This window comes from Leptonychotes weddellii, chromosome 2, assembly GCF_054177405.1.
Source record: "Leptonychotes weddellii isolate Sample4059 chromosome 2, ASM5417740v2, whole genome shotgun sequence".
NCBI classification, from domain to species: domain Eukaryota; kingdom Metazoa; phylum Chordata; class Mammalia; order Carnivora; family Phocidae; genus Leptonychotes; species Leptonychotes weddellii.
Genome location: NC_138370.1, coordinates 93,440,595 through 93,465,612, shown reverse-complemented (window position 1 = coordinate 93,465,612; position 25,018 = coordinate 93,440,595). Strand labels below are relative to the sequence as shown.

Here is a 25,018-nt window from a genome sequence, read left to right as displayed (position 1 = left end):
TTCTGAACACCTACAGAAAGGAGGATAATGTGTGATTATATTTCACAAAAGCCAAAATGGTAGAATCTTTCAGCTAATTAGTGGCTGCTTCCTTAAAAGGATCACCACCATTACCTGCTACTATTCAACGATTTTGATTTTCTAAAGCAAATGAGAAAGGTGAAATCAGAAACACAGGTCTTCCAGTGTATAGTTGAACATGAGAGAAATGGGCAACATGATGATCTAGAAAAAAGATGAAGAGCTAGGTCTATGTCCTGGGACTGACTGTTCTTAACTGTGTGGACATGGGCAACTCAGACTCTTGGAGCTAATTAGTTCTTCCATCTCTCAAATGAACATTATAAGCATATTTCTCATAACACTATACATGAAGTTATAAAATCTCATTGGATTTTATCACAAGAGCCTGTCCTCTGTATGGAACAATATACACATTAGTGATTAGCTATTACACTCCAGTACAGCTGGCCATGTCAACGTGCAGGACACTGGATATTTGCAATGAATGTGCGTAACTTGGGGGATGTCCACATTCCTAAATCTAATGCAATCTATTAAGCTAATCTTTATATATTGAGATTATCTCTAAATTCCTATAATGCAATCACTTTTTAGGTTGGTTTTTAAATAGATTCTACTGACATTCTCACACACAGGTTCCTTCCCCACCCAACTGCTTCCTAATGATGCAGGATTTTCCATGACATCTGGTCTTAGTGTCAACAACCATTTATAGCATATCAGCTGTAATGAGCAGCAACTGTTGGCAAGTTTAGTTCTGTGCTTCCATATGGATGCAATGGCAACTTCTTTCAATGTGATTTGAGATTTTCTTGAATCTGTTCAAATATCTCAAAGTACCTAGGCAGGTTGCTGGGATCACTTTTAAGACTGGGACTGACTTGGGAGATAAAATAACTCAAACCCCTCAGTCTCTAAATGAGGTAGGGAGATCCAAAAAAGATGGGAGGGTTTGAAGCCAGATTCCTGATTTCTTCTTTTAAAGATGTGATACTGAGGAAACTCCTCCGATGGTATAAAAATGGGTCATTTGCAAAAGACAGTCCACTCAGTAGACAGTTGCAAAAGAATCTGAAGTATTCAAAAATATTTCCTACCCATATCCAAATAAAACCCGGGGGAAAACTTATGAAATATGAGCCATAGTTTCAATCTTGCTTCTCAAAAATCTCATAAACACATCACAAGAATTTCTAAATTAGTGTGATCTTTATTAAGGAACTGACTGGGCAAAGGTGATGATCGTCTTCAGCATTAGTCATATCTGTGCACATATGTGATTATCTAGCCAACAAAACTCAAACATTAGGAATTTTTATGTGTAGTGAAAACATGTGTTTTACTTTTTTTTTTTACAGCTTTTTTCTTTATGAATATCATGTAACAGCCAGTTAGTTTTATCATTCTATATTACTTAATTCTTTCATTTCTTTAGATATTAGTTTTTAAGAATTGAAATTGTCTTTTTGGATTTCCTTCCTCTACTGGATAGTATTAGTTATTTCAACATGAAGTTAAGCATTCTGTGCTTTGGTGTGTTTTCAGTCACTTTTCCTTTGCCAAAGAAGGTGAGAACAAAGCTCCTAGAGATAAACTAAGTGAAAGTGCATGAACTGAAAAGCTTGAATATCAAGCTCACTCATGCACATGGCAGAAGTTCTTTTGTGCACATGGTACAAGTGACTATTGCTTTTATTTTTATATGGAATGGATGCTTGAATTTATGTACTCAGCAGAGGGAGTTCTCAGCTGATGCACTGTTCTGTGATTACGAAGTACTATTTCCATCACCATGCATACATGAGCAAATTCATAAGAATGATCTGTTTTCCATTCCTGTTTTCTTATTTACTTCTACATTATTAACACATACTATCAGCACATACTTCTACACTGTTAGCAAATACTTCTCTGAAAGAAGCAGAGCAGAGTGCAACCACAGCAGGACTGTGCCAATTACCTACTGTTTCTCCATGGCCTGACACACAGCTGTCGGGTTCAAGAAAGAAACACAAGAATGACCAATGGGTTATGGAATTTATCACTTACTGAGTTTGTGTCTAAAACACCTAGACATACTTTATACACAAATGACAAGTTTTTCAAACTTTCATCTGAGTATACTTCTGAGAAAAGTGGAACAATTGCAATTTTATAATTATTCAAAATGTAGATTCACAATTTGATAAATCTACTACTAAAGAGGATTTACTGAACGCATGTCATATTCCCCCAGAAAATTAATTTCTCTTTTCTGGTCTTTAATTTTATTCCTATATTTAAATTTAACCCCCCATCTCCAAAATTATTATTTTCATTAAAATTTATTCTCTCTCTCTCTCTGCCCCTTCCCTCCCTTTCCTCTCTTCCTCCCTCTCTCTCATATCCATCCATTGATCTAATGATTTTTCCATTTAATGACATTGTTTTTCAGGAGGTAGTCTAAGGGAAAAAAAGCAGCATTCTCTGCTGAGGCGATTCACAGGTGTTGATGTGTTGCTAAAAGATTGTTTTATGTAGCTTTCTATCCAGATGCTGTTCATGAAGTAGTTTGGTAACCATTTCTAATGCACCTTGAACTGAAGACATCTTACTATTTTGTGTGAAATATATGATAAAGCAGAGCTATAAAACTGTCTCCTTTGACTTACTTCTGTTCCCTGATTCACAGAAACTGTATCCTTCAGGCTGTTAAATGGAGAACACATCCTTCTACTTCTTGTGACCTCAAGAGTTGTCACTTGTTACTGCCACCGCTCTTTAACCTAATATTTTTCCGGATTCAGTTTTCGTCTGACGTATTTCCTTTTTTCTGGGAGGAACAGCATTGATACATATTTTAAAATGATCTTTAATTCAGTGGCCTGTAGGTTCTAGCCACACAAGGTTTGTTCTTATTTTGCTCTGTAATTTGTGCCCACAGCTCTGATAGAGCCTCAATAGGTGCTCAAGAAATGTTTGATGTTTGTTTCTCTCTTTTTATATCTGAATTTTCAATTATCAGCTCACAAACACTCAACACTAAGTTACAGTAATCTACTCTTTATAAACAATCTATTTTTAGGCACTCCAGACTGATTGTCTTGATGTGGCCCAAGTCAAATGTGGCAAATGCATTTCATTCTTCTCTACGTCTCATTTTCCAAAGGCTGTGACCAATGCCACTTTACTGATTTGCTAAATAAGAATTTTTTTCTTTGAACATCTATTAACAAATTATGTTGTGCACCCCCTCAACTCCATACTGTATCTTAAACATAACTTAAACTTATTCTCTTATTCCTAATGATACAGATTTTGTACAGCTCTGGAAGATCCATAAGCAGGATCATTTTAATCATTTGATTCACTAAACTTAGAACCATTTCCCAATTCTTAATGTTGCTGGCAAAATTACTTTCTCATCATTGTTTGACCTATTTTTTGGCCTTTCTAAAGTTTTCGATTTATCCAACTAATGAATTGAAAAGTGGTAGCAATCAAGTATGCAGACTCTGGAACAAAAATGCTTGGGCACAAATCATAACTTACTAGTTGAGCAACCATGAACAAGTTCTTTCACTCATGGTTGCTAAATCTCTCCTTATGCAACGTGGGGAAGATCAAAGTGCCTTCCTCATAAAGCTGTTGTTAAGCTGTGATAACACAGTACAAAGGGTACATGGTAACTGCCTGATAAATGGCAGCTATTGTCATTTTTATTACTAATGTCCCGCCTTGATCCAAATCCTCCCAAAGACGAGAGTCATATTCCTGAACTATAGTACTATAATTATGTCACCACCGCTAGATACTCCTTAATACTGCTTGGATCTGACACTGGATTCACCTCAGACAAAAGGTCTGTGTATCCACTGGATACTGCCTGGTTGTGATTGATATGCTTCCTTTATGCTAATATCCCACCACACGGAGCCTTCTCCTATTGCTTTTCTGGGACATCCTCCAAATTGTCTGCTGTGCCTCAGCCTTGTCTCTAGGTTCTTATAATTTTCCATCTGGTGGATTCCACTGTCTAATAAGCTCCCAAGAGTGGCAGTTATTCAAATTATGATCTTAATATTATCACTGTATCAAAGAGTGATACTTATCCTCTTTATTCAGTATTAACATACACAAAAATCTATTTTATTCAGTGATGCCCTTTATATTATAAATGTGCTTTTGATTGAATTTCATTCATTCCAAAATTGAAAGCATATGCCACAAGTATTTACTAAGTATAAAGTCCTAAATTAGGCACTGTGGAGTAATATAGTATTATAGGTAGGTACAGTAAGGTAATACAGCTATTGTTCTAGAAGAGGCTTACAACAAAATGTACAGCACTCATATGCTTATAGGTGCCTTTAATAATGAAGAACATAACACTTCCTGTGGTTTTGTCTCAGTGATATGGACAAATTAAAATGTGCATCAAACATTTGTATTATGTATGAATTAACATATGAATCAGGATATGGAAACAAAATATATGACCTAAGAATAATAATGGCAAATTTTTGTTTAAAGCTTGGTAATAAGAAATTTTACCAATATTTTTCATTTTAATATACTGGCAAATATGCCATTACAAACAGTATACTTATCAGATAAAGTATACATGTGGGTATAAAAGACATAAAACAAAGCCAGGGATTTAGCACATGTAGGGTGTGTGTAAAATGCCTCTAATATACTCTAAGTATGTTATGAAATGGCCTACTGAAACATGCACCGAAAACTAGACTCAATTGAAATCTGTTCCAGTCAGCAATTTGACAGAAACCAAGAGAATTACAAAAATTATAACAAGCTCTATGCAAAGTTCACCCCTATCCTCTCAGATATCAGAATCAGAATAAGAAGGGGGAACAAAAACACTTTCATCCCTTGAAAGAAATCTGATGGATGAGTCAGCAGGTTATTTCTTTTGGTAGTTAGCCTCCCTAAAAGTCACCTGCCTGAGTTTTTAATTAGTCAATTTAGCTCATATGTCAGAAAATAGATTTTCTTCTCAGCCCACATCCTAGGCCCACTGCCATCGCTGATTTAAGTTCCAGTCTTTGAAGAGCTCAGCTGAGTATGAACACTTACAGAAGTCTAATAGCACGACCCCACAAGATATATTTTAAAGGTCATTTTTCATCCTTGGTTTTCAGAGTATACTTATAATTATATAACATGGAGTAAAATATTTTAAATGATAAATTTATTAAATAGAGCATGTAATAAAATAGCATAAATAAATATGCATGCCTATATATATTCACTTAAAAAGGAAAGTAGTACTGTGAGCTCTGAGAAGTAACAAAAAGGGGCTCTCTCTCTACATGGCTGGTAAGGAATTCTTGAGGTGGTTGCCAAAGATAAGAATTTTTAAAGGAACATATTGTTTTTCCTTCATCCTGATGGGTACATTTGGTAAAGTGTTAGCAGATGTACACAGTCTTATCTCAGCTCTCCAAAGAAAAAAAAATGCCACTAACCGTACCTTTGCTTTTGACATTTAAAGCTCTAAGACTCAAACTGAAATCAAAGGAAAATTCCAGAAACCTAAGGCAATGCTTTGCTTACACACCACATCTTCAAGTAAGTTGTTGTGGATCCTTAGCGATACATTCTTCTAGAGCATACTAAATGAAGGGAAAGTACAGATTTGTCATTACTAGAGAAGTCTGCACATGAGAAACCAGCCCAGGTCTTCCCAGTGAACACACACAGTTGAAGACATCGCCACCTCTGTGGCATCTCTGTACCAATGCCTGTATATGGGTGAGGCTTGAAACAAAGAATGACAACTATACAGTACTCACATTTGCTATTTTGCCCACCCAGTGGTTTCATTTAAATTTCTAGGCCTTCCCTGTATCTCTGAAATTCCATGAGTGAAACTAGACTGCTGAGAGAAGAGGACAGAAAAATGACTGAAAGAGTAGTCTCCTTCTGAACTATTTAATTTCTAAATGATCTAAACATTTCTCATCCTCAGTGGAATCAGAAACTGAGTGGAGTCTTAAAAGTATTAGTCCATATATATGTTATATAAACATTATTTTATAATAACATTTGTTTTACTTTTTTCCTTTCTGTTTTAAAAGGCACTAGTATCTTGCTACCTAGGAATGTAAATAAACAAAGAACCAGGAAGCCTCAATGTCATCGGAATTCCTGGGACTACTGTTAAGGGAAACAGACTTCAGAGCCCCAAATGGAGGTTTTTAACGCCAAAAACCTACTTAATAACTTTATCTTTATTCTCTTTATAATTTTCATAACTATTTACATAATATTAGGTATACACAGTATGACTCTAAAATAGGTAGGTTGGATCAATGTCCACAGAACAGGTTCAGAATGAAGAAGAGATCATCAGTCCTACGCAAAATTATATATAAATGCTATGTATTCTTAGGAGGAAGGAAATATAGCAGCCTATTTATTGTTAATGGTAGGACATTATTCCTCTGGATGAAATGGGATTTATGTAAATCTCAAGTGTGGAGGAGAGGAGACGAAATAAGAGAGATGTGGTGAGGGAAAGTGTTTTCGTTATGTGTTGGAATGAGTCCACACAATTTTCTTGCTCATATTTTTGCCTTTACAGGCATAACTGCAGCTGAACAGTCATTAGGAATTATGTGGTGGTTTATCTTCTCCAACGGCATTACTCACCTTCAGGTCCCGATGGACTACGCCCATCTGATGGCAGTGTAGCACAGCCTCCAGGATCTGCTGAATGCAATGACTGCATGCAAACACCAGGGGGCGTGTGTTAGTTCCAAGCTTACACTCACTGTCTGTACACCCTCACAGAGACTGGGTTAAAGTGCAAAACCAGCAGACAACTGGGGTTGGGTTTTACCACCTTCAGTAATGTAAACATATTGCTCAAGTAGAGTGACTACTACCTCAAAGCAATCAGGATCTTGCCAGATGTTAGCGCAAATGTGGATCCACTTGATCTAGAAAAAAAACCATCTTAAAAATATTTAATTCAGGAGCTCATTTCCTAGTTATAAATTCTTATAGGAAAAGAACTGGAATGCAAATAAAATTTTTATAGCTGTTGTGGTCCACCTCCACCCCACATAAAAAAACTGTTTCCCTATTCCCTCCCATTTTTCTAGTATCATTCCAAAGCTGTCACATTAGTAGTCAAGGCACCATTAAGGTTAAATTAGGATACGTAATGAATTTTTGATAAATCATTAACTTCTTGTGCTTTAATTTAGCTGGCAATTATTATCTCTTGCCTGAGGGTTCATCAGACTCAAATGGAGCAATGTGTAACCAGTTGTTTTGCTACAGCAACCCATGGTCTCAGAACAGAAGTGGTGTTTAAATCTACAGGCGGACATACATCACAGGCCAAGTTTATCTCCAGGCAAATGCTGGACATTTCAGGAGAGCCTGCCCCCAAACCGCTTCTAGTAGTTTACTGCTTGGAAACTTGACAGGTTGTGTTCCTAATATTGTCCTTCCCTTTTTGCTATGATGTATATTTAGCCTGTAGATGAGCAAACTGAAAGAGGCATCATGCATTATCATTTCATCATGTAGTCATTTTAGGGAAAAATTGGGAAAGGCAAGGGAACCATTTTAAATACCCACCCTCTGCCCTTTCCCCAGAAATAAAACCAAAAAAAAACCTCCTTTGATTCAGATTTATGGACTCCATATACTGACCTTCAGGTCCCTGTGAACTATGCCATTTAGGTGACAATGATTTACACTTTCTAGAATCTGCTGTATACAATGACTGTAAAGATACAAGGGCAGAATGGAAGGGAGAACATTTTAAAGGTACATAATCACATTGAATACAAAATAAAATGAAAGTTAAAACGAAACAAACAAACAAACAAAAATTATATTTTTTCACAACATCTTTTTTAGCTTTACACTGGAATTTAATAATGCTGAATAAAGCTAATTCTGGTTCTAACAAAAATGACAGCCAACATAGAGTTTGTGACATGTTCAGACAAAACAATTTGAGCTGTGTTTTTTTTTTTCATTGAAAATGTACGAATTAAATCACTTGTATATTGAAGTTAAAATTTCCATATTCGAGGAGAAAAATTCACAAATATTCCCATAACGTTCTGGGAAAATTCTTCAGCAGTATAAAATTTATGGGTATTTCTCATACACATCTAAACTGTTTAAAATCTGAGGTCACAATTAAACATAGGTGTTGAAACAAGAGGGTAAACACAGATGAAGTGGCAGGTGAAACAAGGGTTAAAAAACATGGAGCGACACATTTATCATTTCAACTTAGAAATGGTGCTTCTTATAGAATATAGTAAGAGGAAACTAATGCAAGTCTCCAGTAACAGAGGGAGAATTTCAACTAAACCCATGACATAAAACAAACCCCTCTTCAGGATGGGCATACTCTGGAGAAGGGCTAGGACCTTACAAAAAAATAAATTTTAAAATCCCCTGGAACACTGGTAATTGTTAGATATATTTCCATACACCAAAGTGAAGGAAAACTTTCCTTATCACTATGTCAAAAAGCACAATTTACACTATTCTTATTAAGGGCTCGCTGATGTCAAACAGACAGCTAATTAAATTAGAGGGGATAAATCATCACTAGGCACATGTAAGGTCCCATGAGCTGTCATCTGACATAAAATAATATAGGTCACACTGACACGTTTTGTCCAAATTTACATTTGTGCGATTCAAATGCGTGTTATGTACTGAGCTACATTCATTAACAAACATTTTAATAAGGACGTTTTCAACCATTTCATGCACAAAAAATATCACTCCAAAGTAAATTCTTGAATTATAAAAAGTAATCACCATCTGATTTCTTACAATGTGAATGTAAAAAAGCAATCAAGGTTATGATTTTTCAGCTCTAACTCTATAAAGAGTCCCACTAAAAGAGCTAAACATTGGTTGCTCTTTGACAATACATCTTATTTGAGTGTTGGTAATTATTTTTTAAATATTATGACTTTTTTTCCCTTCACTTTGTACTACTTTTTAGAAATATTTCACTTTCTCTTCTCAAACCACAGATATAAGTTATTAGGCTTAATGAATAATGCAAAATAAAGTGTACAATAATTCATATTAAATGAACTTCATCATTTTTTACTAGTGAGAATGGATTCAATTCTTCAGTCCTTGAGGACTAGAAGGGAAAGACTTCCTTCTCCTTCATTTTGTGTAGGACCTACCCTAAAAAATATTCACTTCTAGTGAATTCCAAAACCTAATATAAACATGCATATAAAATGATCCAACCCATAGGGTCTCCCCTGTTATCTACAGGGCTCTTCAATAGTGAAAACAGTTTCTATATTAATTTCAAACAATACTTTTAAAACACAAGGACCTGTTTAACATAACTTTAAAAAGCAAAATAAATGTAATTCCCTAACTTGTTAACTACCTTGATTAAAATTATTGCTCTCTCTGGGCAAGTGGGCAAAGAGCTACTAGCAAGGATGCTCTGAAGCTCCCTTTCAGGGCCCTAACATGAGAACTGGGGTGAACTGAGCAAGTGATGATTCACTTATGATAGTATAAATGATACATCAGTTTCTATTTGACTTTCGCAGTAAAAATTCCATTAAAAAATTAGAGTGTAGTCATGTACAGAGAAGATTCACAGAATGTCATAAACTGGCATAAAACCAAGAAGATTAATTAGAGATTTGCAAGTGAGCCGGTGTGTCCATGTGCTACTTTGAAGGGATGGGGAGGGAATCGGCTATCAGCTGACTATCTGCTGAGTGCAGGCTACAGCAGATTAGCAAGCTTTAGGAAGCTCTGAAAGCATTAGAGAATGGGGCCAGACAATAAGTAACTGAATTTTCATAACATCTCATTTACATTGTTAATAATGAGTCAATAGCTCAAGGCCAGATCTTTCAAATTGAGTGCCAACTACTGAATATGTATAAAGAAATGCCAAGGAAAACTAACATGATACAGTCTAAGTAATACCTAGGCAAGTAAATTAATGTCACTTCACTCCAAAAAGTTTGACTTTGTGTAGCCTAGGAAGTTTCAAATGAGAGAAAATGGATAGCCATTGTTAACCTCTGTAAAGATGATGCCAATTAACAAGGTTGGGAAATCCTTCTGTACCCTCTGAAATATCCGAATAAATATTTTTCACATGAGGGTTCCAAAAGCCATCCTGGAATTCCCAAAGAGTTAAACAGCTAATACTGCTTTAAGGAGAACACTGGGACTTCTGTAGTCTGTTTCTTTTTATGGTCTCTGATTAAACATGGGTTGTTCAGTGAAGCTTCCTGTGATGATGGAAATGTTCTATATCTGCTATGTCCAATTGGTAGCCACTAGCCACTTATGGCCACTCAGCATTCAAAATGTAGCTAGTACAACTGAGAAACTAAATTTTTTATTTAATTGTAATTAATTGAAATTAAAATAGCCATGTGTTACTAACGGCTACCATAATGGGCAGCTCAGGATCTAGAGACCAGAAGATCTGCATTTTTGCTCTATTAACCTCGCTAAAAAAGTACATTTCTTTAGCAGAAGTCATTCCAGGTAGAGTATAGATTTTATTATTTATTTTTTAAAAGACTAACTGGAGATGCTAGTTTAGACCAGATTCTAGTTTTGTTTTCCCCAAACAATTATCCTGGAAATTCTTAAGAGAGAGAAACAGCAATTAAGAGGGACTCATCATGAGAAGTTGTCCAAGATGGTATTATGAGAGTCTCATAAATACTAAGGGTTATGACACATTTGTAAAGAGATATACTGAACAAGTGTCATTTGAATGTTGAGTCTTGTATCTTGCCCCCGGGCAAGTCACTTACCTGGCATCGGCTTCACTGTAATACTCTCTTGCCACTATGTCTTCAAACAGTTCACCTCCAGTAACTCTGTAAAGACAAACAAGATACTGACATTAAAAAAGAAAAAAATATATGCCTCAATGGACTTGCACCGTGTTCATGCAGAATTTTTGCTTTCAGATTACTTTGAAAATTACTATCAAGCCTGTAGAGTATGTGTTTGCAGGTTGTATCTCTCTGGAGGGGCTTGTTTTTTAAACTGCAATAAACGTGCCTTTAAACCTAGAGGTGGCCTTCCAAAATACATACACTTTTGGGCTGAGTGCTACCTAGATTTTCTTTGTAAAGCACCCCAATTTCCTTTATGCTCCATGTATTTGCCAGTGAACACAGACCTAGGGCTTTTGGAAATGTCCCTAGAAGGCAGTACTGATCCCTTGCCAACTAAGAAGCCAGATCTATCCTCCATCTTTAACTGAAGACTTTCCCACAACTCAGCAACTGGATTTAGTTACTCTACAAAGTATTTCAAACCAGGGGTTTCAAGGCTCTCTATATAAGTAGATATAACTATCTTTGGGATCCATTTCTTCTCCCCCAAAAGACTGCTGCTCTGGGGCTAGAATTCCCTAACCAGTGATTCTCTGGCTTAGGTTCCCCTCCCCCCACAATAAATGTTTTTAACATATTTTTTTAGCAAAATTCAAAAAAATATGGAAGCATACCAAGCACTCTCTTATCTCTCAACCCCAATTCTACTCTCCAAAATAAACTAATTTTAACTATTCATATCCTTTTATCTTTCTGTGTATCTTTAAACATATCTTGCAAACACACACACAAAAAAACCCACATATTTTCTCACAAAAGTAGAATCATGCAATAAATACAAATTATTAGGCTAACTGTGTTTTTCATTTCACTTTAGGTCATGGGCACCACTTCATGTCAGAACATTTTCCTTATTTAAAATAAGTAATAAACAGAGACATACATTTGTGTGTATGAGGACAGGGCAAACTGCCTTCTACAATGGTTGCACCCCCAATGTTGTAAAGGTGCCCAGTTTTTTCCAGTTAGAAAAAAGTTACTGCATGTTAATATTTCTTAATTATTAGCGAAGTGAACCATTTTCTCATGCATTTATCAGCCATTTCTTCCTCTAGTATGATATGGCTTGATTTTAAAAGGAAATTTCAGCTTTGGAGCTTAACCCTGTAATAGCTAACATTTGCTTACCATGTGCTACACAGTGTGCTAAGTATTATATTAATTCATAAATCCTTGTAATTATTGTCTGAGATGAGTTTTACCACTACCTCAGTTTATTGATGAGAACATGGAAGTACAGAGAGTAACCTGCCCAAGACTTAAGTGGCACAGGTGGGCCATCCATTCCACAGCCCCGGCTCTCAATCTCTCAATCTGCACACAATGTAGCTGTTCCAATAATTATACTGTCAATCTTCCCAGAAGTTTAGAAGGCATGAGTCATTTGAAAAATCACTGGGTGAAGGTATAAAGCTTGGTGTATGTTCATTATGGAATGGGAGATAAAATTACACTTAAGAGAGTTTTTAAAAAAAAGATTTTATTTATTTATTTGACAGAGAGAGACACAGCAAGAGAGGGAACACAAGCAGGGGGAGTGGGAGAGGGAAAAGCAGACTCCCCACTGAGCAGGGAGCTGGACATGGGACTTGATCCCAGGACGCTGAGATCATGACCTGAGCCAAAGGCAGATGCTTAACGACTGAGCCACCCAGGCGCCCCTCTTAAGATAGCTTTTTAAAAAAAATTTTCATTTGCTTTAATAAGTTCTAAAGCATCATCAAATAATAACATGTTCCAGAGATGACCAGTTATTATTTTCTTCTCCCCCCTAAAGGAAAAGAGGCAATACTAAAAACTTAATGTGTCTGAAAGTTTATGCAACTCTGACTTTTCTTCATAGCATCCTGAATATTTATAAGACCTTTAATGCTAGACTCATTATTTTCAGTCTTTACATATAAAATGTGCCTCTAAAATTATTTAAAGCTTCGTATGGGCTTGTTCTGAAAACCATGGTTACATGTACATGTAATTTCATTTAATAGCTCAGCAAGTTTTTATCCCCAGTTAGAATAACAATAATAATGCAATCACATAATGTACCCGAGATAAATTATAATACAAAATAACTGAATATTAGATAGAAGGTACTTCCAACAAACACATTATCATCCCTATAATGATAATAACAGTTTGTGGGATTTATTCCTTTGAATGAATGTGACTAAGTTAAACATGATATATATCCATATGTATCTTTGTTTTTGATCATAGGTACCTAGAAACTCTGTATTACACACAAGTGTGGTTTGTAAAGTGTTTAGCAAATATTGATTAAAAAGCTTATTGCCAAAAAAAAAAAAAAGCTTATTGCCATTAACGAAATTGCTGCTTATAGTAGTTCCTTAAGTATACTGTATATTCCAAGAGAACTGTCATGTCTTAAATCACTGGAATCACAACTTATTGATCTGTGCTACCATAGCATCTAACCTATAATATTTGCTCAATTAAGGAGTACTGAAGTAATGATTACATGAATTAACCAAGTCAGAAGATCATGCTGTCCATTTACTCTAAGTCTGGACTTCACGTGAACTTAAAAAGGAAAAAGAAAACATAAAAATTTGGCTCTCTATGGTAATAGGTTTTATTTCTAGGTGTTTGTATTTAAAGACGAATATTAAAAACTCTTGGGGCCTAGCATTCTTGTAATTTTCAATGAACTATTCTAGCTGTTAAAGAAATTTAAGGTGTACAGAGTTTTATGTTAAGCATCTCTGACAGCAGTCTTTCTCATTTTCTAACATTCATTCTTCCCATTATTTAAAAATATCCTCGTGCAAATGAAACCATTTTATCATTTCTGTTATATGTATAATAAATGTCTGGGAAGGAAAAAATGGAGTTCTAATAGAACATGCTGCCTTGAGGATAAGCTATTGAATTTTCTAACTTTAACACATTTCTATACTGACATTATTGTTTAATGGAGCATAAAATTAAGCAGTAGTTATTACAGATTTTTAAAAAATTTTAGCATGCTATGTAAAATTTCATACAAAGTCAAATTAAATCAGTCTCATGAATAAACTGTTAATTAACTAAGTAGAGATTTTGTGAATAAATTAATGTTGGAGTTCTGTTATGATATAAGGCATATCAATTATATATCTGAAGCATTAATTACCATTTATGAATCTCTAGAACATTAGGGCTTCCAGGGAAAAAATAAGATCATCCTAGAATCATGAAAAGTTGAGACTTCACATATCAAAAAGATAAATACTTTTGTTGCTATTATTGTTATTTATAGGGATGTTGATTCATTCTGTGTTATCCCACCGAATGAATTGTTCTTTTCTTCCTAGTCTATATATGATTTATATCAGAAATGGTTGAAAGTGGTTTCATATCGAATGAAACATTTATAAAATTTCAGGAGGATTACAGCCTTGAGTATGAGCCTAAGCAGACAATAGAGTCCAAAACTGGGCTTTAGAAGATCAAATAGTACATTAATACAAGAACCAGCAACGACACAGTGATTAGAACCACTGCCCCGAGATGGTGGGGGGAAACCCAGGAATCTCAGGATGCAGCCAAGTTGGAGGGTGTAGCTAACTCACAGTAGGAGGTAATCTCACCAAAGCAGGGCCAGGAATGTCCCCTGGAAAAAGAAGTAATTCCTCCCAAATACTAAGTATAAAGCTGAAGAATAAACCTAATGAGTAGAAGCCACCAGACCTGTAATCCAAGGCTCTGAGCAGAATCTCTAGAACATTAGGGCTTCCAACATTAGCTGGAGTCATGTTAGCAAAGAATCACTACAGTCAGATTTTTGTCAAAAAACATATCATATGCTGCCTTGCATTTGGGTGACAGGCATGTCTCCTCCAAGACAGAAGCTATGATGGTGATGTGTTCGTTTTTCTATTACCTTCATGGTGCCCAGCACACTGCCTTCTATATTGTTGAACAATAACAGCAAATATCCATTGGGTGCTCACTACGTGCCAAGGCCAAGTGTTGTTCTAAGTTTCTATAGGTTACAAGACAGTAACCCCATGAGGTAGATACTAGTGCTATTTCCATTTTATAGAGGAGAAAACAGAAGTAATGAAAATTAAAGACTTTTCCCAAAAACACATAGCACAAGAAGGAAAAAGGGTTTGTTCTCATCTGTGCTGCCCTAATAGCTGCCCCCCTGGACACAATCTGGAGAGCAGAGGAGCAAGTCAAGAGTCTCTGGAGAGCCCAAAGGGTCATGTTGAAAGACTGGAAAGAATACTCACGTAAAGGCATTCCATTTATACCCCTTTTTTAAAAAAAGATTTATTTTTTGACAGAGAGAGAGCACAAGCACACAGAGCGGCAGGCAGAGGGAGAGGGATCATGACCCGAGTTGAAGGCTGATGCTTAACTGATTGAGCCACCCAGGCACCCCTGTATCTCTTTTTTAAAGTCAGACTGCTGGCCAGGGCTGGAGAATAGTCACTGGTCAAAGTAAAGCTGACCAGGTTCATCAACAGGAGGGTTACTGCCTTTTTTGGCCACGTGGGATGGCCCCTTGTATGACAAGATTGTTAGCACCAGGCCCCACGCTAGGTGCCAATGGCACTACCTTGTCAGTGTGGCAACCTGTGTGCCAATTTATACCATTTACAGTCACTCCCCTCGGGGCCCCCTAGACATCCTTGATGTCTGAGCTAAGGGAACAAAATCTACAGAGATATAATTGAGAACTTAGGTCTTCTTGGCACCATGTTTTAACATACATAGTCAATCAAGCTAACCATTGGTTCAAGGGTCCTTTAGGCAGACATCAATAATGGAAGACAGTATCTTCAGTATCCTTACAGAGTGCCTGATATACAGAAGGAGCTTAATAAATTTGCTGAGTGAATAAATGATTAAATAATTAAATGGGTGAATGAAACCATAAGCATCTGCCCACAGTTCTATGGTTTAACCTGTAAGTTAGAATCTGAAGGTGAAGAAGCTTTCCTACCTTTTGTATTATTTATCTACCAATCTCTAACCAACTCCTGCTGATTTTATCTCCAAAACAGATCTTGAATTAAGACTTCTATCTCCACTACAATGTTACCAGCCCAAGGAGTCACTATCTGTCACCCGCACTTCTGCAAAAGCTTCTTTGATTGGCCCAGCTTCCTCTCTTGCCCCTCTGCCATCAGTTCTCCAGATAGAAGTTTTAAATGTGCTTCATATTTTGTCCCATGCCTACAGGAAGCCCTTTAAATAGCTGTCCATTGCTACTGGACATGACCTTCAAGTCTCTGCCTAATTTGTACTCTGCCTGTCTTCTGACCCTCCTTGACACTCCTTCTCCATCCTGCTCCAACCACAAATGGCCTTCCTCCAGTTCCTCAAGTACACCAAAATCCTTCCCATCCCTGGGCCTTTTCACACGCTTGTCTTTCTTCCAGGACATTCCCAACCTGTCTACCACTATTACCTGGTGAGTAAATCCCTCTTATCCTTAAAATTTGGCTTTAATTTTCTATCTTTAGATCTCCACTCATCTACATTATCTTACCCCCCTAGGACCCTATGTTATTCTTCATAACACTTGTCACCATTATAATTACGTGTTTGTTTATGTACTCATTTGTTTAATGTCTGTCTCTCTACTAGTATGGTAGCTCTGGGAGGGTAGAATGTGTTCCTGTGTTTTCACTATAAAATAACAAGAGCTGAGTCATAGTGCCTTTGACAAGCTCATTAAATGCTTTTAAGTGAATGATTCCAGAGTTTGATGTTTCACAGAGAGGTAGATGTGTGAGATGATCATATATCAATGTCATAATGTTGGTTAATTCCTGATATATCACTTACCATTATATTTTGATAAGAAGGTAAGGATTTTTCAAGCAGTTTTCCCCTAGAAATCATTTATCTCAGCTCTGGATCTTGTAGTATCTTTCCCACAAGACAGAGTTTGCCTATGAACTAATCACGTCAGGAAACAAATGCAGAATTATTTACTGAATTCATTATAAGGCACATGTTTGGATTAGAGATTGAGAAGGGAATAAAAGCATGGTATTTTAACAATTTTGGGAAGACAGCTAGCTATATTTCATTTTTTAAAGAACTGAACTATGTCTCTTGTTACTATAAATACAAAGAACATCTATATGTCCAACTTCATTTGACATCATGCCTCTCTCATATGTTTGGATACTTGCAAACTTCCTGGTCAATGATCAGTGTTTCAAGATGAGTCAAGTGGTATAACCATGAATGAGCAGAATCAGATGTACCCGCCAGTCCCATTAAAACTACAATGGTAGGGCACCTGCATGGCTCAGTCAGTCAGTTAAGCATCTGCCTTCGGCTCAGGACATGATCCAGTCTGGTTCTCCCTCTCTCTTTGCCCCTCCTCTCTGCTCATGCTCTCTCTAATAAATAAATAAAATCTTAAAAAAAAAAAAAAGCTACAGTGGTAGGTATGGGGGCAGCTGATGCAAACTGGGGATGGAGGGAGGGATTCAAAGCACAACCCTGGTTTCATTCTTAATACCATTGTTAGTATCTTATTTAGCTAAGATCCATTTCTTTTTTTTTTAAAGATTTTACTTATTAGAGAGAGAGAGAGAGAGCACAAGCACAAGAGAGAGAAGGAGAGAGAGCAGGGGCAGGGAGTGAGGGAGAAGCAGACTCCCCACTGAGCAGGGAGCCCAACGTGGGGCTTGATCCCAGGACCCCAGGATCATGACCTGAGCTGAAGGTAGGCGCTTAACCGACCGGGCCACCCAGGCGCCCCTAAGATCAATTTCTTATGTAAATTATTTTCTAGCTGAATACCAAATATTTGATGACACCTCTGAAGCAGTGGATTATCTGAAGTTGTTCAGAAATTCTGAATGAATTCCGAATTGGATTATGGAAATTTAAAAAGGCTGGGAGTTTGCTTTAATAGAAGGTCCAAAGAGTTTCTTATTGATCCTGATGTAAATAGATTTGCTGAGTCATACAAAGAATCACAATTGAGATGATAAAACTGAGGCCATTGGAACTGTACCATTCAAAACTGATTCTGGCCAGGAGGAGAGAGACAACATACTGGAGGAGGCACAATTTGGGATATTAGAAGCAGGATAGTATATTCACGGGATCTGTACAACCTATGTTCATTAAGCAGAGTGGGGAAGAGGAGTAGGATGGCAGGGTTCAAAATCCTTCAAAGGAGCACTTTCTTGACTCCCGTTTTTCTGCCTAATCTCTAATTGCTGAATCTACCCTTTTAACATCATTCTGGATTTCACTTTCTCTCACCTTACTCTACTTTATTTGATACCTTCTGTATCCTCCCTCAATCCTAAAACTCATGCCAACTCTACATTACAATTCTTTTCTCATTCCATCTATCTTTCACAAATGCATGTGAAAAATATGAACCACTATCAAAAGTTCATATTCTTAAAACTGTTTTTCCTATTCTATGACCAAGAGAAAGCATGAATGAAAAGAACACTGCTAACTACAATTAAGGGCACACAGAATAAAGCAAAAGCAGAAATGAAGGGGTTATTTTTGTTCTGTTAATATCACCAACCTCAAATGAGAAAATCAGCCATTAGCCTTATTATATAATGTTTGTGTGTGCGTGTGTGTGTGTGTGTGGTTTAACAAGATGCCTTAGTCTAGGGTTGTTTGATTAAACACTCAGGCAATGTATCACAAAGATGTGCTTAACAAAATGAATGCTTCCTGAAGGAAAAGAATAAATTGTAAAGCTATACATTTTAAGAAATGTTTGATGCAAATTAAAACCACAATGAGATATCCACTCACACCCATGAGAATGACAGGAAGGAAGGAAGGAAGGAAGGAAGGAAGGAAGGAGGGAGGGAGGGAGGGAGGGAGGGAGGGAGGAAGAAAGAAAAAGAAAGAAAGAAAGAAAGAAAGAAAGAAAGAAAGAAAGAAAGAAAGAAAGTAAGTAAGTAAGTAAGTGTTGGTGAATATATAGAGATTGGAACCTTTGTGCGCTATTGGTGGGAATATAAAACGGTACAGCTGCTGTGGAAAACAGTACAATTCCTCAAGAAATTAAAACTAGGGTTATCATATAACCCACCAATTCTATATCTAGGTATATACCCAAAAGAACTGAAAGCAGGTTGTTGAAGAGATATTTGTACCCCAAGTTCACAACAGCATTATTCACAACAGTTAAAACATGGAAGCAACCCAAGTGTTCATTGACAGATGAACAGATAAGCACAGTGTGGTACCTATAGATAATGAAATATCGTTCAACCTTAAAAAGGAAGGAAATCCTGTCATATGGATGAAACTTGAGGACACTATGCTGAGTGAAGTAAGCCAGTCATAAAAAGACAAATACTGTATGATTTCATGAGGTACTGAGAGTGGTCAAAATTTAGAGACAGAAAGTAGAATGATAGTTGCCAGGAACTCAGGGGAGAGAGGAATGTGGAGTTATTGTTTAATAGGTGTAGAGTATCAGTTTTGCAAAATGAAAAGTTTTGTAGATGGATGGTGATGATGGTTGCACAACAATGTAAATGTACTTAATGACACTTAACTGTACATAAAAATGGTTAAGATAACAAACTTTATGTTATGTGTATTTTACCACAATAAAAAATAAATCAGACCAAAATGTCTGATGATGATGATGACAATGAAAAAATAAAGAGTATAATTTAATGAAGACTACGTGGTGCTATTTCCTATTCCTCTTTGTGGGTTCTAGAGGGCTTTAGAAAATTATCTATATCATAATCTTGAAAGCTAATAAATAGTTCTACATCAGCCGGTTATGAAAATTGGTAATTTCTTTCACTGTTAGGCAGCATGGTCAAATAGAGAAAGAAGTGGTCTCAACATTCTGGTTTGGTATTAGCCAACTGTATGAGGTCAGGTCAGGCCAAAATTTTTCTTTGCTATATTTTGCCTATTCATAAATTGCAAAAAGAAAAGACAGCATTTCTCACAATTCACACTCACCAGATAAGGTTGTGCAATTTGTGTTTTATACAAAGGCACAAACCAAGGGGGCAAGGGAGGGCTGTAATCCAGCCTTATTCCATTCCTTAAGCAAAGTGTCCATACCAGGATCTTTCTCCAATGGCACAGAAATATCTAACAGGTATACTGTGTGGCTCTACTGATCTTTGACAAAGTCCCATTCAGTTTAGGCTATCCCCTACTCACCAAGATGTGACTACTATAACCCCAGAACCTCTTTGAAATACACACTTATCAAGGCACCCAAGGTGTTTGCATTCTGGAAGTATCAAATTTGAAAGTAAATGATCTTTCTGTGGTGTCTGTGAGGTGTGAGACATTTATAGAATCCTTTATAAGTCCTTACGGAAATTTTAAAATTAAATTTAGGGCTGTGCAAGCTATGTTTTAGAGACCAGCAGAATTGCTTGCCTCTCTCATGTCTTATCATGCTACTTCTCTCTTCTAACTTGAGGCTGGTCTACTAAGGGGCAGCTTACCTTTTTGGCAGTTGATAACTTGCACATAGTTTTGCACTAGTCCTTAGCTCACCAAAATCCTGCTTGTCACATACACTTACGTTATGAGGATGGATGAATTGATATACTAAGTAAGACATGACAACTGATATTACAGTGCCTGTGTATATATAAAACAGAAAAACTGTATATATAAAAAGCTGATAATCATCCAGGTAGACAATGGTGAGTGCCCTGTTGAGACATCAGGCCCACCTGCCAAGCATCAGCTCTGTTCCTTAGATTTCCAGTCCCTATAATTGAAGCTGGGCTCATACCCAAATATGCAAGACACTCTTTTAGAAGTGAGGGATATCTAGTTGAAAGAGAGTTATAGCCTGGACCCACAGTTGGGCAAGAATAATCTTCAGTTAAAGAAGTGAGACCAAAGGAGAAATACTGTATGTTCAATACACTCAGGTGATTTGCAAGGTAAATAAACCATATACAGAAAAATTCCATTCTGCTTCATCTAAGTTAATTGCATATCCTAGTCACATTTTTAAAAGAAGTTTTTTTTATATGTTTATAGCCAGTTGCTATCATTTTATATAATATATATGTATACAGCATTTGTTATATATATATATTTATAAAAATCTCACTTGCAAAACAACATACTTATTTTAAGTAATGAAGGGAAAATTTCTAACATACACCAAACATCTTTTTTTTCCCTTTTTATTTGCATTTATTCTGCAGAATTTACTCCCGGGCCACAGGTTTTTGTTTCTTCAGTCTCTTCTGAGGTATCTTTTTCTTCTGTGCAACCTCCTCTTCTGGTTTAGGAACAACCAGCTCTTTTTCAGTAAGGATCATCTAGGTGTGGCAAGGAGAACTCATGTATGGGTTAATCCGACCATGAGCCCTGTACGTTCTACGCTGCATCTTGGGGACTTTGTTCACCCGGATGTGCTCAATGACTAGAGAGTCTACATCTAAACCCTTAAGTTCAGCATTACTCTCTGCATTTTTAAGCATGTGCAGTAAAAATTCAACACTCTTCTTGGGCCACCAGCCCTGTGTCCAGCCCCACTGTTTGGCCTAGGCACACCTACCAACTCCACCATTGTAGCGACAGAATGGCACACACTGCTTCTGCAAAGTGACATCCTTCAGATACTTGGTGGCTTTTAGGATATGCATACCCTTGATGGCCTGGGCAGTTTCACGTGTGTTCTTAAAGTGAACACGAAGATTTGAACCTCTTGATTTATATGATTTTGTAGGGTTTTCTGGGTCAAGTGAATAGCGAACCATTTTCAGAGGTCAACTCAGGCCGCTTAGGGGAAGAGCTACACCAAACATCTTGACAAGACACCCGATACCCTATGCTTTAATGTGCATAAAAAAAATAAAAACCCTCAAACAGAAAGAAAAATAATAACCATTTAAAGATTTACATATATTGCAGAATACTAAAGAAATACAAGAGATTATTTACAAAATATGTTTTAAAAAGAGAAAATTTCACCTAATTAGAAATAATTTGAGTACTACAGAGAAATGATTTATGAACTGCACAACTGGAATTCAGTAAATCTATCAGAAGTACTGCTACATAAAAGATAAACTAAAATCTTGATACCTGTATTATCTCTTGTCATTCACTAGACTTAAGATTCAAGCAATACAATATAGACATGATTATTTTTAATTTATCTGCATATTAAAATCATTGCCATCTTAAAGATTTGTATTTTTGTATTACCATAATTTCTGCTCGTATTTTATGCCTATATAATCCTTATAGAAAAATTATAATCACTTTTTAAAAAATCTGCCATTAGTCCTGGGATCGAGTCCCGCATCGGGCTCCCTGCTCGTCAGGGAGTCTGCTTCTCCCTCTGACCCTCCCCCCTCTCATGCTCTCTCTCTCAAATAAATAAATAAAAAATCTTTAAAAAAATAAAAATAAAAATAAAAATCTGCCATTAGCCCTCTGATGAATGTTACTAAATGAGCATCATCACCTTATAAACTACACATCATTAATATTTTTACTGATTGCTAAACAGCCTAGGAGTCCTGCTGAGGCTATGCTGAATCTTCCTGTGAATGTAAGTTTTCACTGTTAGTGTCAAGGCAACTGTCTCTGACTGAAAAAAAAAACAACAACACTGCAGCTAAAATTTATTTCACAAATTAATTGGACCGAAACAGTTTTTGTGTCTCAGTAATTCATCTAAAAGTTGGCTTTAGTCATCAGAGGAATGAGCCTATATTTAGCCACAAAATGTTTAGATCATGTTATAAAAGAAGCAAAGCCAGTGCAAAGGATGAGTGAATTTATACCCAAAGCTGAGACTTTAACATATTTCTGACAAACAGTACTCCAGAAAGAATCCTGGAATAGAGGTGACAGATGAGTCAAGCCAGTAATTTGACAATACATCCCCATTAGACATCAGGTTTTCCAGATTCTGGAACATTAGAGTTTTTCAAGATGACAGACAAGAGGAGATGCTAGCATTTATCAGTCTTGAATACCCAGGAGTGCAACAGATTCTCTGCTGCAGAGGACCTACTGTTATTGCTGATCACAGTGAGTGTCTAGATGTTTACAAAGGAAGGGCTCAAGCTACCTGTGGCTGCAAGCTATTACATGGTGCTTATGGCTTTGAGAACTGGGGGATAACAGAAGTTCCCTTACTAAGTTCTCCAGTTAGAGACACATTTGTTCTCAAGGTTTTCATTCTGATAATACGTCATGGAGACTTAAGCTTGTCACCTATACATCAGTGTCATTTATATTCTCATTCCACAAACACTGAACTGCGTCTCTAGTATATATGAGGTTTGTCCATACTAACAGATATGAGGATATAAATAAGAATGGCTATATATGTATATGTGTATATATATGTATATATATGAATATAAGGATATAAAATCTATCATTTTGTCTTATGGAAAAAGCAGAAACCTAAATCAAAATTAAATTTCTGCGAAATATGCTTTAACAAAAGTATCGGTATGATTATAAACAAGAATCCTTAAGACGTGGCAAATCCTAACAATCAAGGGATCTTCTCATTTACAGAGGAAGTATGTGCACCTGTAGGTAAAAGAGTTTCACCCAACACTCATTTTTTTTGGTATGATAAAAGGAAGAAAATTAGCACAAATACAACAACATATGTGGCCTCTGTAAGAGCTCACTGATGACTAAGCAGTAAGTACCATACACAGGGAGCATTTTATCAACTGATGCCCAACGCCAGTAAGGCCAGGAGTCCTTTCATATCTTGTCACTTATTGCAGTGTACGATGAACTCCTCCTACATGTCCCATTTTCTAGTACAATGAACTCCTCCTACACGTCCCATTTTCTAGGCTTCACAGAGGGCTCCAGACCACTGTTATCTGGATTCAGGAAGTTACACTGTACAAAGGACTGTCAAGAGGAGAGGAAGAAATAATAAATTCGCAAAGAATAAAAGAAAAGAGAGGAAAGGATTATAAATTCTTTCTGGGGGTCAGAGAAAACTTCACAGGTGAGGTGTTGTTTGAAGAGGAACTGACATCAATGAGGAAGTTAGCCAGAAAGAAACATGGGAAAGGAATGCCCAAGCAGCCATGGGGGTCTAAGTGGAGAAAGGAGAGAGCAACGGAACAAAAGCATTGAAGTAGGAATCTCAATCTCTTCTTATTTGGTCCCAATATTGTTTCCTTCCATTCTTCACAATAAATAGTCATGGTACACCCTACCACTATTGGGACTTCCAGAAGCTACATTCTCCCAAATGCTATCAGTGTTCCACTTTATACCAACATTCTTTTTGGTATGTGATTATGTGATTATGCTTTCACACTGGAAACTAATAGTAAATTAATTTATGGTATCATAACATTCCCCCAAATATCTGAATAAAGAATCATCTAATGAGAATTTTAAAAAGCCTAAAAAACAAAACAACCAAAAAACTAGTGGTTTTTCAAAAAGATAATGCTGGATTAATTTTTACACAGGGTTATAGAAACAATGCTTCTTGAAGGGATGCCTGGGATAGCAATTTTGTTAAAAAACTACCAAGAATTATTCCTGGCTTTATTCCCAACCTTTTGATTTAGTCGATAGTAAGTAAGTAATTTAGTACTTGTTTCTAGGTTTAGCATTTATGCTCACAAGTTTTTCTCCATGTTTCAGCTTGAGTATCCTACTGCTAATGTACTATACTTGTTATTGGACAACAGATTTCTTATGTTTTGCTTGCACTTTTAGTTGGGTCTCTGGAATATTAATGAATAGTTTATTGCACATGTGTATACATACACTTGCAAACATAACCACTTACGTAGTAGGTGTGAAAAAATGTAGCGCCATTTACTCTGGTAATTTAATCTTACTTTTTATTGGCTATAAAATGCTCAATGAATTTCAAAATAAAAAAATAAGCATCATAGTAAAGCTGCAGTAATTCAGATTAACTGGCTGGTCTAAAGAGCCATATTTCTTTTTTTAATTGAAGTATTATAATTAACATACAATATCCTATTAGTTTCAGATGTATATCATAGTGACTCAATATTTTTATACATTACAAAATGATCCCCACAGTAAGTCTTGTTACCATCTGTCACCATACAAAGTTATTACAATATTATTAACTATATTCCCTGTCCTGTACATTATAT

General features: G+C 36.4%; 1 protein-coding gene across 1 annotated transcript in view; it reads right to left on the bottom strand.

The window, feature by feature from the left end:
• Positions 1-25,018, bottom strand: part of CAMK2D (calcium/calmodulin dependent protein kinase II delta) — a 283,031-nt gene that overhangs the window by 51,094 nt on the left and 206,919 nt on the right. The window contains exons 5-6 of the mRNA XM_081813123.1: positions 10,830-10,895; positions 6,679-6,751 (exon numbers count right to left, since the gene is read on the bottom strand). Coding sequence (XP_081669249.1) covers positions 6,679-6,751; positions 10,830-10,895 — 139 coding nt within the window. The remainder of the gene's footprint in view (positions 1-6,678; positions 6,752-10,829; positions 10,896-25,018) is intronic.